Consider the following 15,433-nt stretch of genomic DNA (forward strand, 5'->3'; position numbering starts at 1 on the left):
ATTATTATGCCTGCTGTGTGACCTTGGGCAAGTCACTTCACTTCTCTGGGCCTCAGTTCCCTCATCTGCACAATGGGGATGCAATCCCTGTTCTCCCTCCTCCTCAGAGTGGGAGCCCCTCGTGGGACCTGATGATCTCCTATCTACCTCAGCACTTAGAACAGCGCAGGGTACAGAGTAAGCATTTAAGAAACACCACAATTGTCCTTATTATTTGTGTGTTCTTGTGTGGGAGGGTGTGTGTGGTGGGGTGCCCGCTAGTATGTGAATGTCTGCCTGCCTGACTGGGCATGTGTGGGAGGCTGTGGGTGGATTTGGAGGGGGAAGGGGGTGGCTCACAGCTTACAAGCAGCAGAGACATGGGGAAACATCGTTCTGTGTCTTAATCGGTCTTGGGCCGGGTTACTATTTCAGGTGGGAGGTGATGAGAGTCTGAAACCCCGGGCGTGGATAAAGGGTAGGGAGGAAAGGGGCAGATCCAAGAAACACCGTGGAGGGAAAACCGGCGGCAGGACAGAGGGACGGACGCATAAAATAAGTCATAGGCCACTGCGGTAGGATTGAAAGAGACCAGTAGAGTTAGGTATACCCCTCCCTGTCAGGAATCCCCTCCCTTTCCTGGAACAGTCTAGGACGTTAAGAATTCCTACAGGAACTCGTTGTCTCTAGACTGTAAGCTCATTGTGGGCAGGGAACATATCTGTTTATTGTTCTTTCTTACTCTCCCAAGCGTTTAGTACAGTGCTCTGCACAAAGTAAACGTTCAATAAATACAATTGAATGAATGAAAAAGATCCCTTTAACATAGCATGAAGTGATAACAAAGGAGGAGTGGTGGATAAGGGGTAGTCCTACAGAAAGGAAGGGCCTGCTTCAGTGAACCAATTCAGAATTTTAATTTTTTTTTTAGCATTTGTTAAGCACTTACTATGTACCAGGCACTGTACTTGGCACTTGGGGTAGATACCAGGTAATCAGATTGGACACAGTCCCTGTCCCATCTAGGGTTCACGGTCTCAACCCCTATTTTACAGATGAGGGAACTGAGGCACAGAAAAGTGAAGTGACTTGCCCAAGGTCACAGAGTAGGCAAGTGGCAGAGCTGGGATTAGAGCCCAGGTCCTTCTGACTTCCAGGCCCTGGCTCTATCCATTAGGCCATGCTGCTTCTGTAATACTACTTATATTGGCATTTTCCATATACTATAAAATGCCAAGGCTTGACCTCTGTGGTGTTTGATTCAATATGTCCTTGTCCCAAAGGTTTCCTGGGTTATCGATAGGCGTGGTCTCAGCACTCACTTGTTATAACTGTCTTTGATCTGTAATTCTACTCAACTGCCTAGCATCTGAGTCCCTAGGTGGGTCCAAGTAGATTTTTTAGTGGGAGATTCCCCCCACATTTAGGGGGTCTTTGAAACCTTCCAGCTTGTCCATTTCAAAAATAAGTGTAACTGGAGTTTCAAACCTATAGATTTATTCTTGCCATATTTTCTGCCAAGGTAACCATGAAGGTGATGATGATGATAACAATAATAATAACTGCAGTATCTCAACCATTTACAATGTGCCAAGCACTGTTCTAAGCACTGGGGTAGATACAGGCTTATGGGGTCGGACAGAGACCGTAACCCAAATGGGGTTCACAGCCCTAATGCCCATTTTACAGATGAGGGAACTGAGTCACAGAGAAGTGAAGTGACTTGCTCAAGGTCTCACTGTAGACATATAGCGGAGCTGGGATTGGAACCCATGACCTTTTGACTCCCAGGCCTGGGCTCTATCCACTATCCTATACTCTGGATGTCCAGCCCAACCAGCTCTAGGGGAACCAGTGCTCTCCTTCCACGCCCTCCCCCCCCACCCCAAAACATGGCCCAGGACCCACGGGTGGCATGCTCCCTGTGGTCTGTGGGAAGCCTGTCGGGCTCTGAGACCATTTCATTCATTTAATCGTATTTATTGAGCGCTTACTGTGTGCAGAGCACTGCATTAAGCACTTGGGAAGTACAAGTTGACAACATATAGAGACGGTCCCTACCCAACAATGGGCTCACAGTCTAGGAGGGGAGACAGACAACTAAACAAAACATATTAACAAAATAAAATAAATAGAATAGTAAATATGTACAAGTAAATTAAATAGAGTAATAAATCTGTACAAACATATACATAGGTGCTGTGGGGAGGGGAAGGAGGTAGGGCAGGGGGGATGGGGAGGGGAGAGGAAGGAGGGGGCTCAGTCTGGGAAGGCCTCCTGGAGGAGGTGAGCTCTCAGTAGGGCTTTGAAGGGAGGAAGAGAGCTAGCTTGGCAGATGTGCGGAGGGAGGGCATTCCAGGCCAGGGGGAGGACGTGGGCTGGGGTTCGATGGCGGGATGGGCGAGGACAGGGCACAGTGAGGAGGTTAGTGGCAGAGGAGCAGAGGGTGTGGGCTGGGCTGGAGAAGGAGAGACGGGAGGTGAGGTAGGAGGGGGCGAGGCGATGGAAAGCCTTGAAGCCGAGAGTGAGGAGTTTTTGCTTGATTCCTAGGTTGACTGGTAGCCACTGGAGATTTTTGATGGGGGGAGTAACGTGCCCAGAGCGTTTCTGCACAGAGATGATCCAGGCAGCGGCGTGAAGTATAGACTGAAGTGGGGAGAGACAGGAGGATGGGAGATCAGAGAGGAGGCCGATGCAGTGATCCAGTCGGGATAGGATGAGAGATTGAACCAGCAGGGTAGCGGTTTGGATGGAGAGGAAAGGGCGGAACTTGGCGATGTTGCGGAGGTGAGACCAGCAGGTTTCGGTGACGGACTGGATGTGAGGGCTGAACGAGAGAGCGGAGTCGAGGATGTCGCCAAGTTTGAGGGCTGGTGAGATGGGAAGTATGGTAGTGCCATTTACAGTGATGGGAAAGTCAGGGAGAGGGCAGGGTTTGAGACCAGGGTTGGGCCAAGCGGCCCAGAGCCGCTTGGCTTAAACAAAGAGGAATTTCCATTTCCTCTTGTCGGGCAATCATTGAGCACTTATTATGTGGAGAGCACTGTACTAAGGCCCCTCGCAGTGTCATTCCTGGAGAGTTTCCAGTACTCTACCAGTCTCGATTACCAGAAGGAGATCAAAGCAGAGGCCTACCCGTTCCATTCCTAGCTTGGGCCAGTGAGCCCACTGCTGGGTAGGGACTGTCTCTATATGTTACCAACTTGTACTTCCCAAGAGCTTAGTACAGTGCTCTGCACACAGTAAGCGCTCAATAAATACGATTGATGATGATGATGATGGCTAGCGAGTGGAAGGGAATCTGTTACAAGTCAAAACTCGCCTGTGCTGGGCACTAGTGGCAAGCGAGAAAGTTGAGGGCGGAGACTCAAGTTTCCTGTGTGAAAGGTGGCAATGGTAAACCACTTCCAGATTTTTACCAAGAAAACAATCTGTATACACTACCAGAACGATGGCAGATGCAAGTGGGACGTTCTGGGAGAGATGCGTCCATGGTGTCGCTATGGGTCAGAGAGGACGCGACAGCACAAGACAGCAACTGTACTAGGGGTTTGGGAGAGTACCTGGAGCCCTGCCCTGGTTCTTGCCCTCTGCTATGGGTGGGGCTGGGCCCCGCTGCCTCTAACTTGGCTCTAACTTGGGGGGATAACGGCTCCCTCCCTACCAATACAACTGCTCTCTTCACATTCCAGGCCAGTGACTTCACTTCCTCCTCCTCCTCCTCCTCCTCTCTTGGCTTTAATTGGTTCCCCTTTCCTGCCGGCTCTCTGTCCAAGCTCCAGGTGGGGTAAAGGTGGGTTCCTCATGAGCCAATCAGTTGGGGCACAGGCTGGGCAGCCCACCCTGACCCCTTCCTGCCCCCACCCCAGCCTCTGCCCTCCCCAGCTCCCCAAGGTCTTCCAGGGGTCCAGACAGACAGAGCCTGGGCCTGGGAATCAGAAGGACCTGGGTTTTAATGCCGATTCTGCCACGTATCTGCTGTGAGACCTTGGGCAGGTCGCTTTACTTCTCTGGGCCTCAGTTCTCTCATCTGGAAAATGGGGATTAAGAGAGTGAGCCCAAGCTTCTTAACTTGTGTCTACTCCGGCACTTTGAACAGTGCTTGGCACCTAGTGAGCGCTTAACAAATACCATTATTATTATTAATAATAACACTATTAAAAATCATAATGGTAGTAGTAGTAATAGTAATGCTAATTTTGTTAAGTGCTTAGTACATGCTAAGCAGTGAGTGTAATGAGCACTGGGGTAGATACAACATCATCAGATCGGACACAGTCCCCATCCCACATGGGCCTCACAGTCCATGAGGGAGGGAGAAGACGAATTTACTCCCCTTTTCGCCGATGAGGACACTGAGGCCCAGAAAAGTTAAGTGGCTTGTCCGAGGTCACGCAGCAGGCAAGGTTCGGTGGTCAACATTCTAAAGTTCCCCTGTCATTTTACATAATTCATTACATTAACCGTGACACAAGAACACCCTTGTTCAGCTGAAAATCACTTTGGCAACAAAGCCCAGGTAGGATTTAGTCCTACAAATTAGTCTATCTCCCGACCTTACTACATGCACAACCTCTCCAAGAGGCCTTCCCTGACTAAGCCCTCATTTCCTCTTCTCCCATTCCCTTCTGCATCACCCTCACACTTGGATTTGCTCCCTTTATTCACCTCTCAGCCCCGGATCAATTACAGTAATTCCTTTCTGTCATGTTTGTTTCCCCCCTCTAGACTCTGAGCTCACTGTGGGCTGGGACTGTGTCTCCTGACTCTGTTGTATTGGGTTCTTCCAAGCGCTTAATATGGTGCACTGCACACAAAAATATCACTGATTAATTGATAGATAATTGGCTTAAGGAAAAGTCATCTCCTGTCTTGGCACCCTTGTGACAGGAAGAGAGTGTGGGTGAGTAAAGTACTACAGAGTAGGTAGACACGACTCCTGCCCACAAGGAGTTTAAAGATTAGAGGGAAAAATGATAATAATAATAATGATAATAGAAGCACCATGGCATAGTGTATAGAGCACAGTCCTGGGAGTCAGAAGGTCATGGGTTCTAATGCCAGCTCCACCACTTGTCAGCTGTCTAGTGGCCTAGTGGCTAGAGTTTGGACCTGGGAGCCAGAAAGGATCTGGGTTCTAATCGCTACTCCACCATTTGTCTGCTGTATGACCTGAGGCAAGTCACTTGACTTCTCTAGGCCTCAGTTACCTTCTCCTAAAAATGGGGATTGAGACTGGGAACCCCATGTGGGGCAGGGACTGTGTTCAACCTGATTTGTTTATATCTACCTCAGCGCTTAGTAGTGTGTGGAGCACACAGTAAGTGCTTAAATACCATTATTATTATCATTAATGTAATTATTAATAATTGTACTATTTACTAAGCCCTTACTTTGTATCATGCACTGTTCTAAGTGCTGGGGTGGATACAAGCAAATCAAGTTGGACACTGTCCATGTCCCACATGGGGTTCACATTCTAAGTAGAAGGGAGAACATGTACACTAACTTGGGTTATTAGACTCTAGACTGTAAGCTCACTGTAGACAGGGAACGTTTCAGTTATATTGTTAGTCTCTGCAAGCGGTACGCACTCAAGTACGATCGACTGATCGGTATTTATTAAAAAGAATAATAATGATAATAATTGTGTTATTTGTTAAGCACTTACTATGCCAGGCACTGGGGTAGATCCAAGCTAATCAGGTTGGACACAGTCCCTGTCCCACGTGGGTGGGGCTCATAGTCTTAATACCCACTTTCCAGATGAGGGACCTGAGGTCACACAGCAGACAAGTGGTGGAGTGGTGATTAGAACCCAGATCCTTCTGACTCCCAGGCCCAGACTCTCTCCACTAGGTCACACTGCTTCTCGACAAAAGCAGGTGGAGCTTCAGGCACCCCCGGGATTAGACTCTAGACTGTAAGCTCATTGTGGGTAGAGACTATATCTGCTATATTGTTCTGTCATCCTCTCCCAAGCGCTTAGTGCAGTGCTCTGCATACAGTAAGCTCTCAATAGGTACTCTCGATAGACCGTAGAATCGATCGATTATACTGAGGCTTAAGAATTTGTTAAGCGCTTGGGGTAGGAGGCCCTTGCCCCACCCTTGAATTCTCCCCCTCAGATAGAACCCCTGTGGCCCTGAGACTCACAGAGACCTACAGCCTTCCCAGCAGCCAGGGTTTCCGGCTGCAGGGAGACCCCACCCCCGCCTCACCAGCAGCCAGCGGGACCCCAGAAAACTGCTGTGGTCTGGGATGGGGAAGGGGAGGAGGAGGGGTGGAGGAAGCAAATGGAGGCCTCTAGTTTCCAGTCCCATTTTTGCTGCTCAGGGAGGTGGTGGGTGGCAGGTTTCAGAATTTGGCTTGCTGGCAGGGCCCCTTTGAGTGCCCTATATTATAATGATAATAATAATAATAACAATAATAATAATAATAATAATAATAATATTGTGGCATTTGTGGAGTGCTTACTAGATGCCAGGTACTGTAGTAAGCGCTGGGGTGGGTACAAGCAAATTGAGATGGATGCTATCCCAGTCCCACGTGGGACTCACAGTCTCTATCCCCATTTTGCAAATTGAGATGGATGCTATCCCAGTCCCACGTGGGACTCACAGTCTCTATCCCCATTTTACAGATGGGATAACTAAGGCACAGAGAAGTGAAGTGATTCTCCCAAGGTCACAGAGCATACACATGGTGGAGCCGAGATTGGAACCCATGACCTTCAGAATCCCAGTCTGCTACTGACCTAAAGTCTCTCTTTGTCAGATGAAGCGGGTGTTTCCTTTGCTGGCACTCCTGAGAGGGATGGGGGTAGGTGCCTTGCCCGGTTGGCTGGGAGTGACCAGCTCAAGATGAGTTTCCCAGCCAAATGTGGACCTTGCTGAGCTGAAATTGGATGATCTCAAGGATGTGGGAAAGGATGGTTTCTGTGCAGGCCCCCGGGCTGAGTGCCCTTCCCTGAACTTCTCTCAAGATAATAATAATAATAATAATGATAATAACAGTAATCACGGTACTTGTTAAGCACTTAACTATGTGCAGAGCACAGAGCAGACAGGCGGCGGAGGCGGGATCAGAACCCACGTCCTCTGACTCCCAAGCCCGTGCTCTTTCTACTAAGCCATGCTGCTTCTTTATTATTATTACTACACTTGAAATGCAAGTCTCTGTCAGGTACCTGCAACTCGCCGAGATGTCAGAACCTGGAGCCAGGACCGGAACTGGGAAACCCCGGTGCTCAGATTTCTGAGCTGTCGGGGAGACTGGTGCCCTCCGGGACCCCCTGCCGGTGAGTCCTGCACGGTACTGTGGGCCGGGCAGTGTACGAGGCATTTGGGAGAGCACAGTGCATTAATATGACGGACATATTCCCTGCCCACAACAAGTTTCCAGTCCAGAGGCTCCTGCCATCCTGAGGTGCTAGCCCCACCCAGGTCCAGCCTGTGTCCCCCTGGGAGAAAGAGGGAGCAGTGTGGCCTGGCCGCTAGCCACTAGGCGCTAGCCGGTACCCTCGGCCTTGGTGGGCTCGGTTAACCTTACCCAGAAGGGTGAGCAGCAGCAGCCACCACAGGCATTTGCCCCCATCCTTTCAATTCTGCTGCTGGTTGAACATCACCTCCATCTTCTTCCGGGCTAATTACAGCCCCATTGTCTTTTGCTCTTAGAAGACGTCTCGCCCGGACCCCTGCGGGGCGCCGGGGTGGTGGCAACAAGCTTGGCGACGATAGGTTCAGCTCACCTGCATCCCGGAAAGCGAAATGCCTAAAGGGCATTTACAATCGAATCCGGTGATGAGCGAGGAGTCAACTGCACACTGCAGAGAGGCAGGCCTCACTCTCCGCGGCTGAGAAGCCAGAAGCTGGGTGGTGCAGTCACTTTCACTGGTTCTCTGCCCTTTTCCTTTTTGTTTTTAGTTTTCACTGATATTTGTTAAGCACTTGCTCTGAGCCAGGCAATGTACTAGGCACTGAGGTAGATACAAAGTTGATCATGGACTATGCCAGGCACTGTGGGATAGATCCAAGCCAACCAGGGTGGATACAGTCCCCGTCCCACAGGGGGCTCACAGCCTTCATTCCCATTTTCCAGGTGAGGAAACTGAGGCCCAGAGAAGTGAAGTGACTCAGCCCAGGTCAGCTGGCCACAGACAAGTAAGTGGCAGTGCTGGGATTAGAACCCACGTCCTTCTGACTCCCGGGCCCGGGCTCTATCTGGGCATTTCCAAACCGGCATCACCCTGGCAAGCCGGACTGTTCGATTCCCAAAACCCCATCGGAGGAGGAGGGGTGGAGAGAGAAGCAGCGTGGCTCAGTGGAAAGGCCACGGGCTTTGGAGTCAGAGATCATGGGTTCAAATCCCGGCTCCGCCAATTGTCAGCTGTGTGACTTTGGGCAAGTCACTGCACCTCTCTGGGCCTCAGTTCCCTTATCTGTAAAATGGGAATTAAGACTGTGAGCCCCCCGTGGGACAACCCGATCACCTTGTAACCTCCCCAGCACTTCGAATAGTGCTTTGCACATAATAAGCGCTTAGAAAATGCCATCATTATTATTATTATTTGCCATTCCCCGGTCTCTGACTCCTCGAGCCTTGACTCATCATTTGGGAGGGCCGTGTTGAAATTCAGGCAAAACTGCGATTCAAACATTCACGACCCAGTTTACAGTCTAGAGGACTTTATTCGTCCCCACCCTCAGTCCCACAGCATTTTAAAAAATTGAGTATTCTAAGTTATTTCTTTATATTGATGTCTGTCTCCCCCTCTAGATTGTAGGCTCATTTTGGGCAGGGAACGTGTCTGCTAATTCTGTTGTATGGTCCTCTCTGGAGGGCTTAGTGTGGTGTTCAGCACACGGTAAGTGCTCGGTGAATTCCACTGATGGACTGATTGATTACGTGTATATCCGTAATATCTGTCTCCCCCTCTATCAATTCGGTTACATTGTCCTCTCCTAAGAGCTTAGTACAGTGTTCTGCACAGTAAATGCTCAATAAATACCATTGACTGACTGACTCCCTCTAAGCTCAATAAATACCATTGACTGACTGACTCCCTCTAAACTCAATGTGGGCCGGGAACGTGTTTACCAACTCTGTTGTATTGTACCTCTCCCAAGCACTTAGCACAGTGCTCTGCACACTGGAAGCGTTCAATGAACCGTGAGCCCGTTGTTGGGTAGGGACCGTCTCTATATGTTGCCAAGTACAAACTTGTACTTCCCAAGCGCTTAGTACGGTGCTCTGCACACAGTCAGCGCTCAATAAATACGATTGAATGAATGAATGAATACGCCTGATTGATCGATCGATCGATCCTTGTTGGATTCTGGAGGAACTGACCAAGATTGAGCCTTGCCGGCCCTTCCCAAGCCTCGGGCGCCAGCTGCCGGTAGGTCCTGGTTCTACCGCGTGAATCTCAACCCGGCGCCCGGGGAAAAGAACTGTTCCCAGTGGCTTGGGCCGACCCAAACCCAACCCAAGCCAGGGGGTCTCCTGGATAAGTTTATTCTATGCAGAATCCTCCCCTCCAAGGTCGTGGGGGAGGTATCTAGATCGTATTGTCAATCCATCAGTGGTAGTTATTAAGCGCTTCCTATGTACAGAGCACTGTACTGAGCACTTGGGAAAGTACAATCCAACAGAATTAGCAGACAGGGTTTTCTGCTTATAACGAGCTCACAGTCTAGTGAATGAGTTTACAGTCTAGAATCAGAGATGGCATTAATAATAACTAATATTATCCACCCAACTAATAATGGAGAAGCTGAATGGCCTAGTGGAGGAGCAGCTTGGCTCAGTGGAAAGAGCACGGGCTTTGGAGTCGGAGGTCATGGGTTCGAATCCCTGCTCCACCAGATGTCTGCTGTGTGACCTTGGGCAAGTCACTTAACTTCTCTGAGCCTCAGTTCCCTCATCTGTAAAATGGGGATTAAGACTGTGAGCCCCACGTGGGACAACCTGATCACCTTGTATCCCCCCCAGTGCTTAGAACAGTGCTTTGCACATAGTAAGCACTTAACAAAAGCCATCATCATGATTACTATTATTATTATTATTATTATGGAGCAGGGGCCAAGGAGGCAGAAGGCTCTGGGTTCTAGTCATAGCTCCGCCACTGGTCTGCTGTGGGACCTTGGGGAAGTCACTTACCTTCTCTGTGCCTCAGTTACCTTATCTGTAATTGGGGGATTAAGACTGTGAGCCCCATGTGGGACATGTACTGTATCCTACCTGCTAGCTTGTATCTACCCCAGTGCCTAGTACAGGGTCAGGTCCTTCTGATTCCCACACCTGTGCTCTTAGCCACTAGACTATGCTGCTTCTCTTCCCTCTAGGCCACGCTGCTACCACTCCACTGGAGAGATTTTACTGGTGCTCAGGAGCACAGCAGTGCACGGGGTGGGACTATAGGGATCTCATCTCCTGTGACCTTGGGGCATTTTTTTGCCCATAGAGACGGGGCAAAAAAATCTCCTTCTTGACGAACCGATCTTCCCGAAGTCGCTGCCCAAATACAGTTATCCACTTTCTGATTGCTGCCTGCCAAGCTGACCTGTCTCCCAGCCGTCCGATGCCCTACCCTCAAAAGTCTCCTTGTTGCTGTGGCCAATGAAGCCCCCGACTCCGTCATGGGCACCTCCTCCCTTCATCCTCACCCTGTCCCCTGCCCTCTCCTGCCTCCTCATCATCTCATGTCATCCCTATTTTATAGATGAGGGAACTGAGGCCCAGAGTAGTGAAGTGACTTGCCCAAGGTCACACAGCAGACAAGTGGATAGCGCCTGGGCCTGGGAGTCAGAAGGACCTGGGTCCTAATCCCAGCTTCGCCACTTGTTGGCTGTGTGACCTTGGGCAAGTCCCTTCACTACCCTGAGCCTCAGTTCCCTCATCTGTAAAATGGGGATTAAGAGTGGGAGACCCACATGGGACAGGTACCATGTCCAACTCAATTTGTTTGTATCCACCCCAGCACTCAGTGCAGTACCTGGACCATGGTAAGCGCTTAACAGATAGCACTATTATTATTATTATTTGTTTTCAGGATTAAGACCGTGAGCCCCATGTGGGACGGGGACCGTGTCTCACCGTCTATCTACCCCAGTGCTTAGCACAGTACCTGGCACATAGTAAGCACTTAACAAATACCACAGTTATCATTAGTATTCTCACCAAGACTTGGCACCCTCCAGATGACACTGACTGCCCTGCTGCCCTCCCCCAAAGGGACCTCATCTCTTTCCAGTGCTCTTGTCTCCCGGGAAAATTGAGAGGTCAGCGGGCTCCTCCCCTCCCAGCTCCTTCTCATCTTTGAAATCCCAAAATGTCCATCTCTCCTGCCATCCAATGGCCACCTGTCCCTGTTGTCTTCTGGCCTCCTGGTCTAACCTCGCTCTCCTTACCAGTAGTAGTAATAATATTGTTTGAGTCCTTACTGTGTGCCAGGTGCTGGGAGGCAGTGTGACCCGGTGGATAGAGCATAGGCCTGGGTTCTAATCCCTGCTCCACCGCTTGCCTGCTGTGTGATGTTGGACAAGTCACTGAGCCTCATTTTCCTCAACTGCAAAATAATAATAATCATAATAATTGTGGTATTTGTTAAGTGCTTCCTCTGTGCCAGGCACTGTACTAAGCACTGGGGTAGATAGAAGGTTGGACATGGTCCCTGTTCCATGTGGGGCTCATAAATTTCCATTCCCATTTTACAGGTGAGGGAACTGAGGCCCAGAGAAGTGAAGTGACTTGCCCAAGGTGACCCGTCAGACAAGTGGAACCCAGGTCCTTCTGACTCCCGGGCCTGGGCTCTAGCCACTAGGCTTTGATGCTTCTCAGTAGTAGCAGTAGAACTGATTAAGCCCTTACTTTGTGCCAAGCACTTGGAGGCTGTGTGACCCAATGGATAAAGCATGGGCCTGGGTTCTAATCCCAGTTCCACCGTTAGCCTGCTGTGTGACCTGGAGCAAGTAACTAAGTCTCAGCTTCCTCAACTGCAAAATAATAATAATGACCACAATAATTGCGGCATTTGTGAAGTGCTTACTATGTGTCAGGCCCTGTACCTAAGCGCTGGAGCGGATATCCCTGTATCTGTTCCAGGCAAATTGGGTTGGACACAGTCCCTGTTCCACTTATGGGGTTTACGGTCTTAATCCCCATTTTATGGATGAGGGAACTAAGGCCAAGAGAACTGAAGTGACTTGCCCGGGGTCACCCAACAGACAAGTGGCGGAGCTAGGATTCGATTCCAGTCAGAAGTACTCCCAGGACTCCCAGGCCCATGCTCTATCATCATCAATCGTATTTATTGAGCGCTTACTATGTGCAGAGCACTATCCCCTAGTCCAGGCTGCGAAATGGGGATTCAGTACTTGTTCTCCCTCCTACTTGCCTGTGAGCCCCATGTGGGACTGAGACAGTATCTGGACTGACTAACTTGTATCTCCCCCAGGGCCTAGAATGGTACTTAATACATAGAAAGCGCTTAATGAATAATGTCATAAAGGCACTGTGTCAAGCACTGATAATAAATAACTGAATGAGATGACAGTCCTTGATGCCCTGGGGGCACCGGTGACAGACAGATGGGAGCCTATGAAAAATAAAAACCCAGGGACCAGAGAAGAGAGGACAGTGATTACGGCAACCAGAATAATAGGGTGTGTGGCTTCAGGAGAAGCTTTTCAGGTTCCCCCCAGATCAGAGTCCACAGTCACTACGCCCACAGCAGCCACCTCAGCAGCCTCCACAACTGCTGGAGTAAATTCGTCCATGGGAGCGACTCCACTTGAAAGATTCCAAGAATTCCTCCCACACTTTCCTTCCCCGAAGAAACTGATCTGCTAGAGAATGTCCTGGGACCATCTTCCATCCTACTTGCTACTTATCTACCGTCCTACCTCACCTCACTGCTCTCCTACTACAACTCAGCCCGCACACTTGGCTCCTCTAATGCCAACCTTCTCACTGTACCTCGCTCTCATCTACCTCACTGCTGATCTCTCGCCCATGTCCCGCCTCTGGCCTGGAACACCCTCCCTCTTTCAGAAGCAGCACGGTTTAGTGGAAAAAGCACGGGCTTGGGAGTCAGAGGTCGTGGGTTCGAATGCCGGCTCTACCATTCATTCAGTGCATTCAATCATATTTATTGAGCACTTATTGTGTGCAGACCACTTGTCAGCTGGTTGACTTTGGGCAAGTTATGTAACTTCTCAGTGCCTCAGTTCCCTCATCTGTAAAATGGGGACTAAGACTGTGAGCTCCCCGTGGGACAACCTGATAATCTTGTATCTACCCCAGCGCTTGGCACATAGTAAGCGCTTACCACATACCATCATTATGATTGTTATTATCATTATATCATCTATCAGTATATCTGATAGATGATCACTCCCCTCTTCGGCGAAGCCTTACTGAAGACACATCTTGTCCAAGAAGCCTTCCCCAACTGAGCCCTCGTTTCCACATTTCCACTCCCTTCTGGCCACCCTGATCGACTCCCTTTATTCACTCCTCCCTCGGCCCCGGGGCACTTGAGTAATTTATTCATTTATATTAGTGTCTGTCTCCCCCTCCAGACTGTAAGCTCTCTGTGGGCAGGAAACATGTCTACCAACTCTGTTCTACTGTATTCGTTCATTCAATCGTATTTATCATGCGCTTACCGTGTGCAGAGCACTGTACCAAGTGCTTGGAAAGGTACGCAGCAGTACAATAAAGAGTGACAATCCCGACCCACAGCGAGCTCACAGCTAACCCAGGTGCTCTGCCCACAGTAAGAGGCATGGTGTAATGGATAGAGCACAGTGCTGGGAGCCAGAAGGTCATGGGTTCTAATCCCGGCTCGGCCACTTGTCTGCCGGGTGCCCTTAGGCAAGTCACTTCATTTCTCTCTGCCTCAGTTACCTCATCTGTAAAATGGGGACCAAGACTGTGATCCCTATGCGGGACAGGGACTGTGTCCAACCTGATTTGTTTATATCCATCCCAGCCCTTAGCACAGTGCCTGGCACATAGTAAGTGCTTAACAAATACCAGAGGTATTATGATCATTACTACTATTATTAATAAAAATAATAAAAACAATGTGATTCATTGATAATGCAGGATTTTGTAGCCCTCCCTAGATCCCTTCCCTCACTCTATATCATCACCCATCTAGCAGGTCTCGGTCACTGCAGTCACTGACAAAATAAGCCGCAGTCTTTGAGACCGTGCTTCTTCATTCATTCATTCATTCATTTGATCATATTTATTGAGCACTCGTCACTTGAAGCTGTTCTAGTTTCCTTGCTCAGATCACAGATGAAATCATTCGAGTCAGAGGTGGTGTTGGGGCGAATCCAGGTCCCTCAGCCATGCTGAAGCTTGGGGCCCACAGGCCTCCGGAACTTCAGTTCCGTCAGAAGTCTGAAGTCAGATTCTTTTTCTTGCTCTATCTGGGTTCGATTTCTACCTCTGGTTGTACATGGATTTGCTCCCTTTTTTCACCCCACCCACAGCCCCACAGCATGAATGGCCATATCCGTCATTTATTGATTTGTATTCATGTCTGTCTCCCCCTTCTAGACTGTGAGCCCATTGTTGGGTAGGGACCGTCTCTATATGTGGCCGATTTGTGCTTCCCAAGCGCTTAGTACAGTGCTCTGCACACAGTAAGCGCGCAATAAATACGATTGAATGAATGATTGAATAAATTTGTTGCGGGTGGGGAATGGATCTACTCATACTGTTGTACTGTACTCTCCCAAATGCTTAGTACAGTGTTCCATAAATACAATTGACCCTAACCCTAACCCTAACCCTAACCCTAACCTCTGCACACCTCCACTCCGCACACAGTGGGCTCTCAATAAATATCATTCATCGATTGATGGTGACCGCCCTCAGTTCCGTATTGCAGAAAAAAATCTTAGATTGTCTGCAGGGAGCCCTGGTTGCAGACAGAAATATTAACCCCCGAGAGCAAAGGTCACTCCAATCCTTTCTAATAAAAGAACATACTCGCTCTTGAACTCCCAACACGTGATGACTGGCCTGCTGCCCATATAGATCTGAAGATGAGAGGAAAAGATCACATCCTATTTGACGCCACACGGTGTCATTTTGGATTTAACCAGTCATGTGATAAATCGGGACATTTTCCTGTTTTATTAAAGAGTTGTATAGGAAATTTACAAGAAAAAGTGCAAATAGAGTACAAGTATCACGTATGCCATTCTATGATTTCTAATTAGGCTGTCAATTACACCAGTTTCATCAGGTCCTTGTAAGATGTAATATGTGAAAATGAACATTTTGGGGGCGGGTGAGGAAGGGTGAATGGAGAAGTATGCACAGTTTCTCCAAATGTGCTGACCTATTTAATGATATACTTACCTTCAGAAAAATAAGTTGGTAAATCAGACACAGTCGTTGGTATAATCCAGTAGTCCGATTTGATATTGTC

General features: G+C 49.1%; 1 protein-coding gene across 1 annotated transcript in view; it reads left to right on the forward strand.

Annotated features, from left to right (window-relative positions):
• Window positions 1-1,507: 1,507 nt before the first annotated feature.
• The window catches only part of LOC119932064, a 31,282-nt gene continuing 17,356 nt past the window's right edge, over window positions 1,508-15,433 (forward strand). The window contains exons 1-5 of the mRNA XM_038750880.1: window positions 1,508-1,513; window positions 4,870-4,882; window positions 6,108-6,233; window positions 7,204-7,279; window positions 7,656-7,778. Coding sequence (XP_038606808.1) covers window positions 1,508-1,513; window positions 4,870-4,882; window positions 6,108-6,233; window positions 7,204-7,279; window positions 7,656-7,778 — 344 coding nt within the window. The remainder of the gene's footprint in view (window positions 1,514-4,869; window positions 4,883-6,107; window positions 6,234-7,203; window positions 7,280-7,655; window positions 7,779-15,433) is intronic.

This window comes from Tachyglossus aculeatus, chromosome 9 (assembly GCF_015852505.1).
Source record: "Tachyglossus aculeatus isolate mTacAcu1 chromosome 9, mTacAcu1.pri, whole genome shotgun sequence".
NCBI lineage: Eukaryota > Metazoa > Chordata > Mammalia > Monotremata > Tachyglossidae > Tachyglossus > Tachyglossus aculeatus.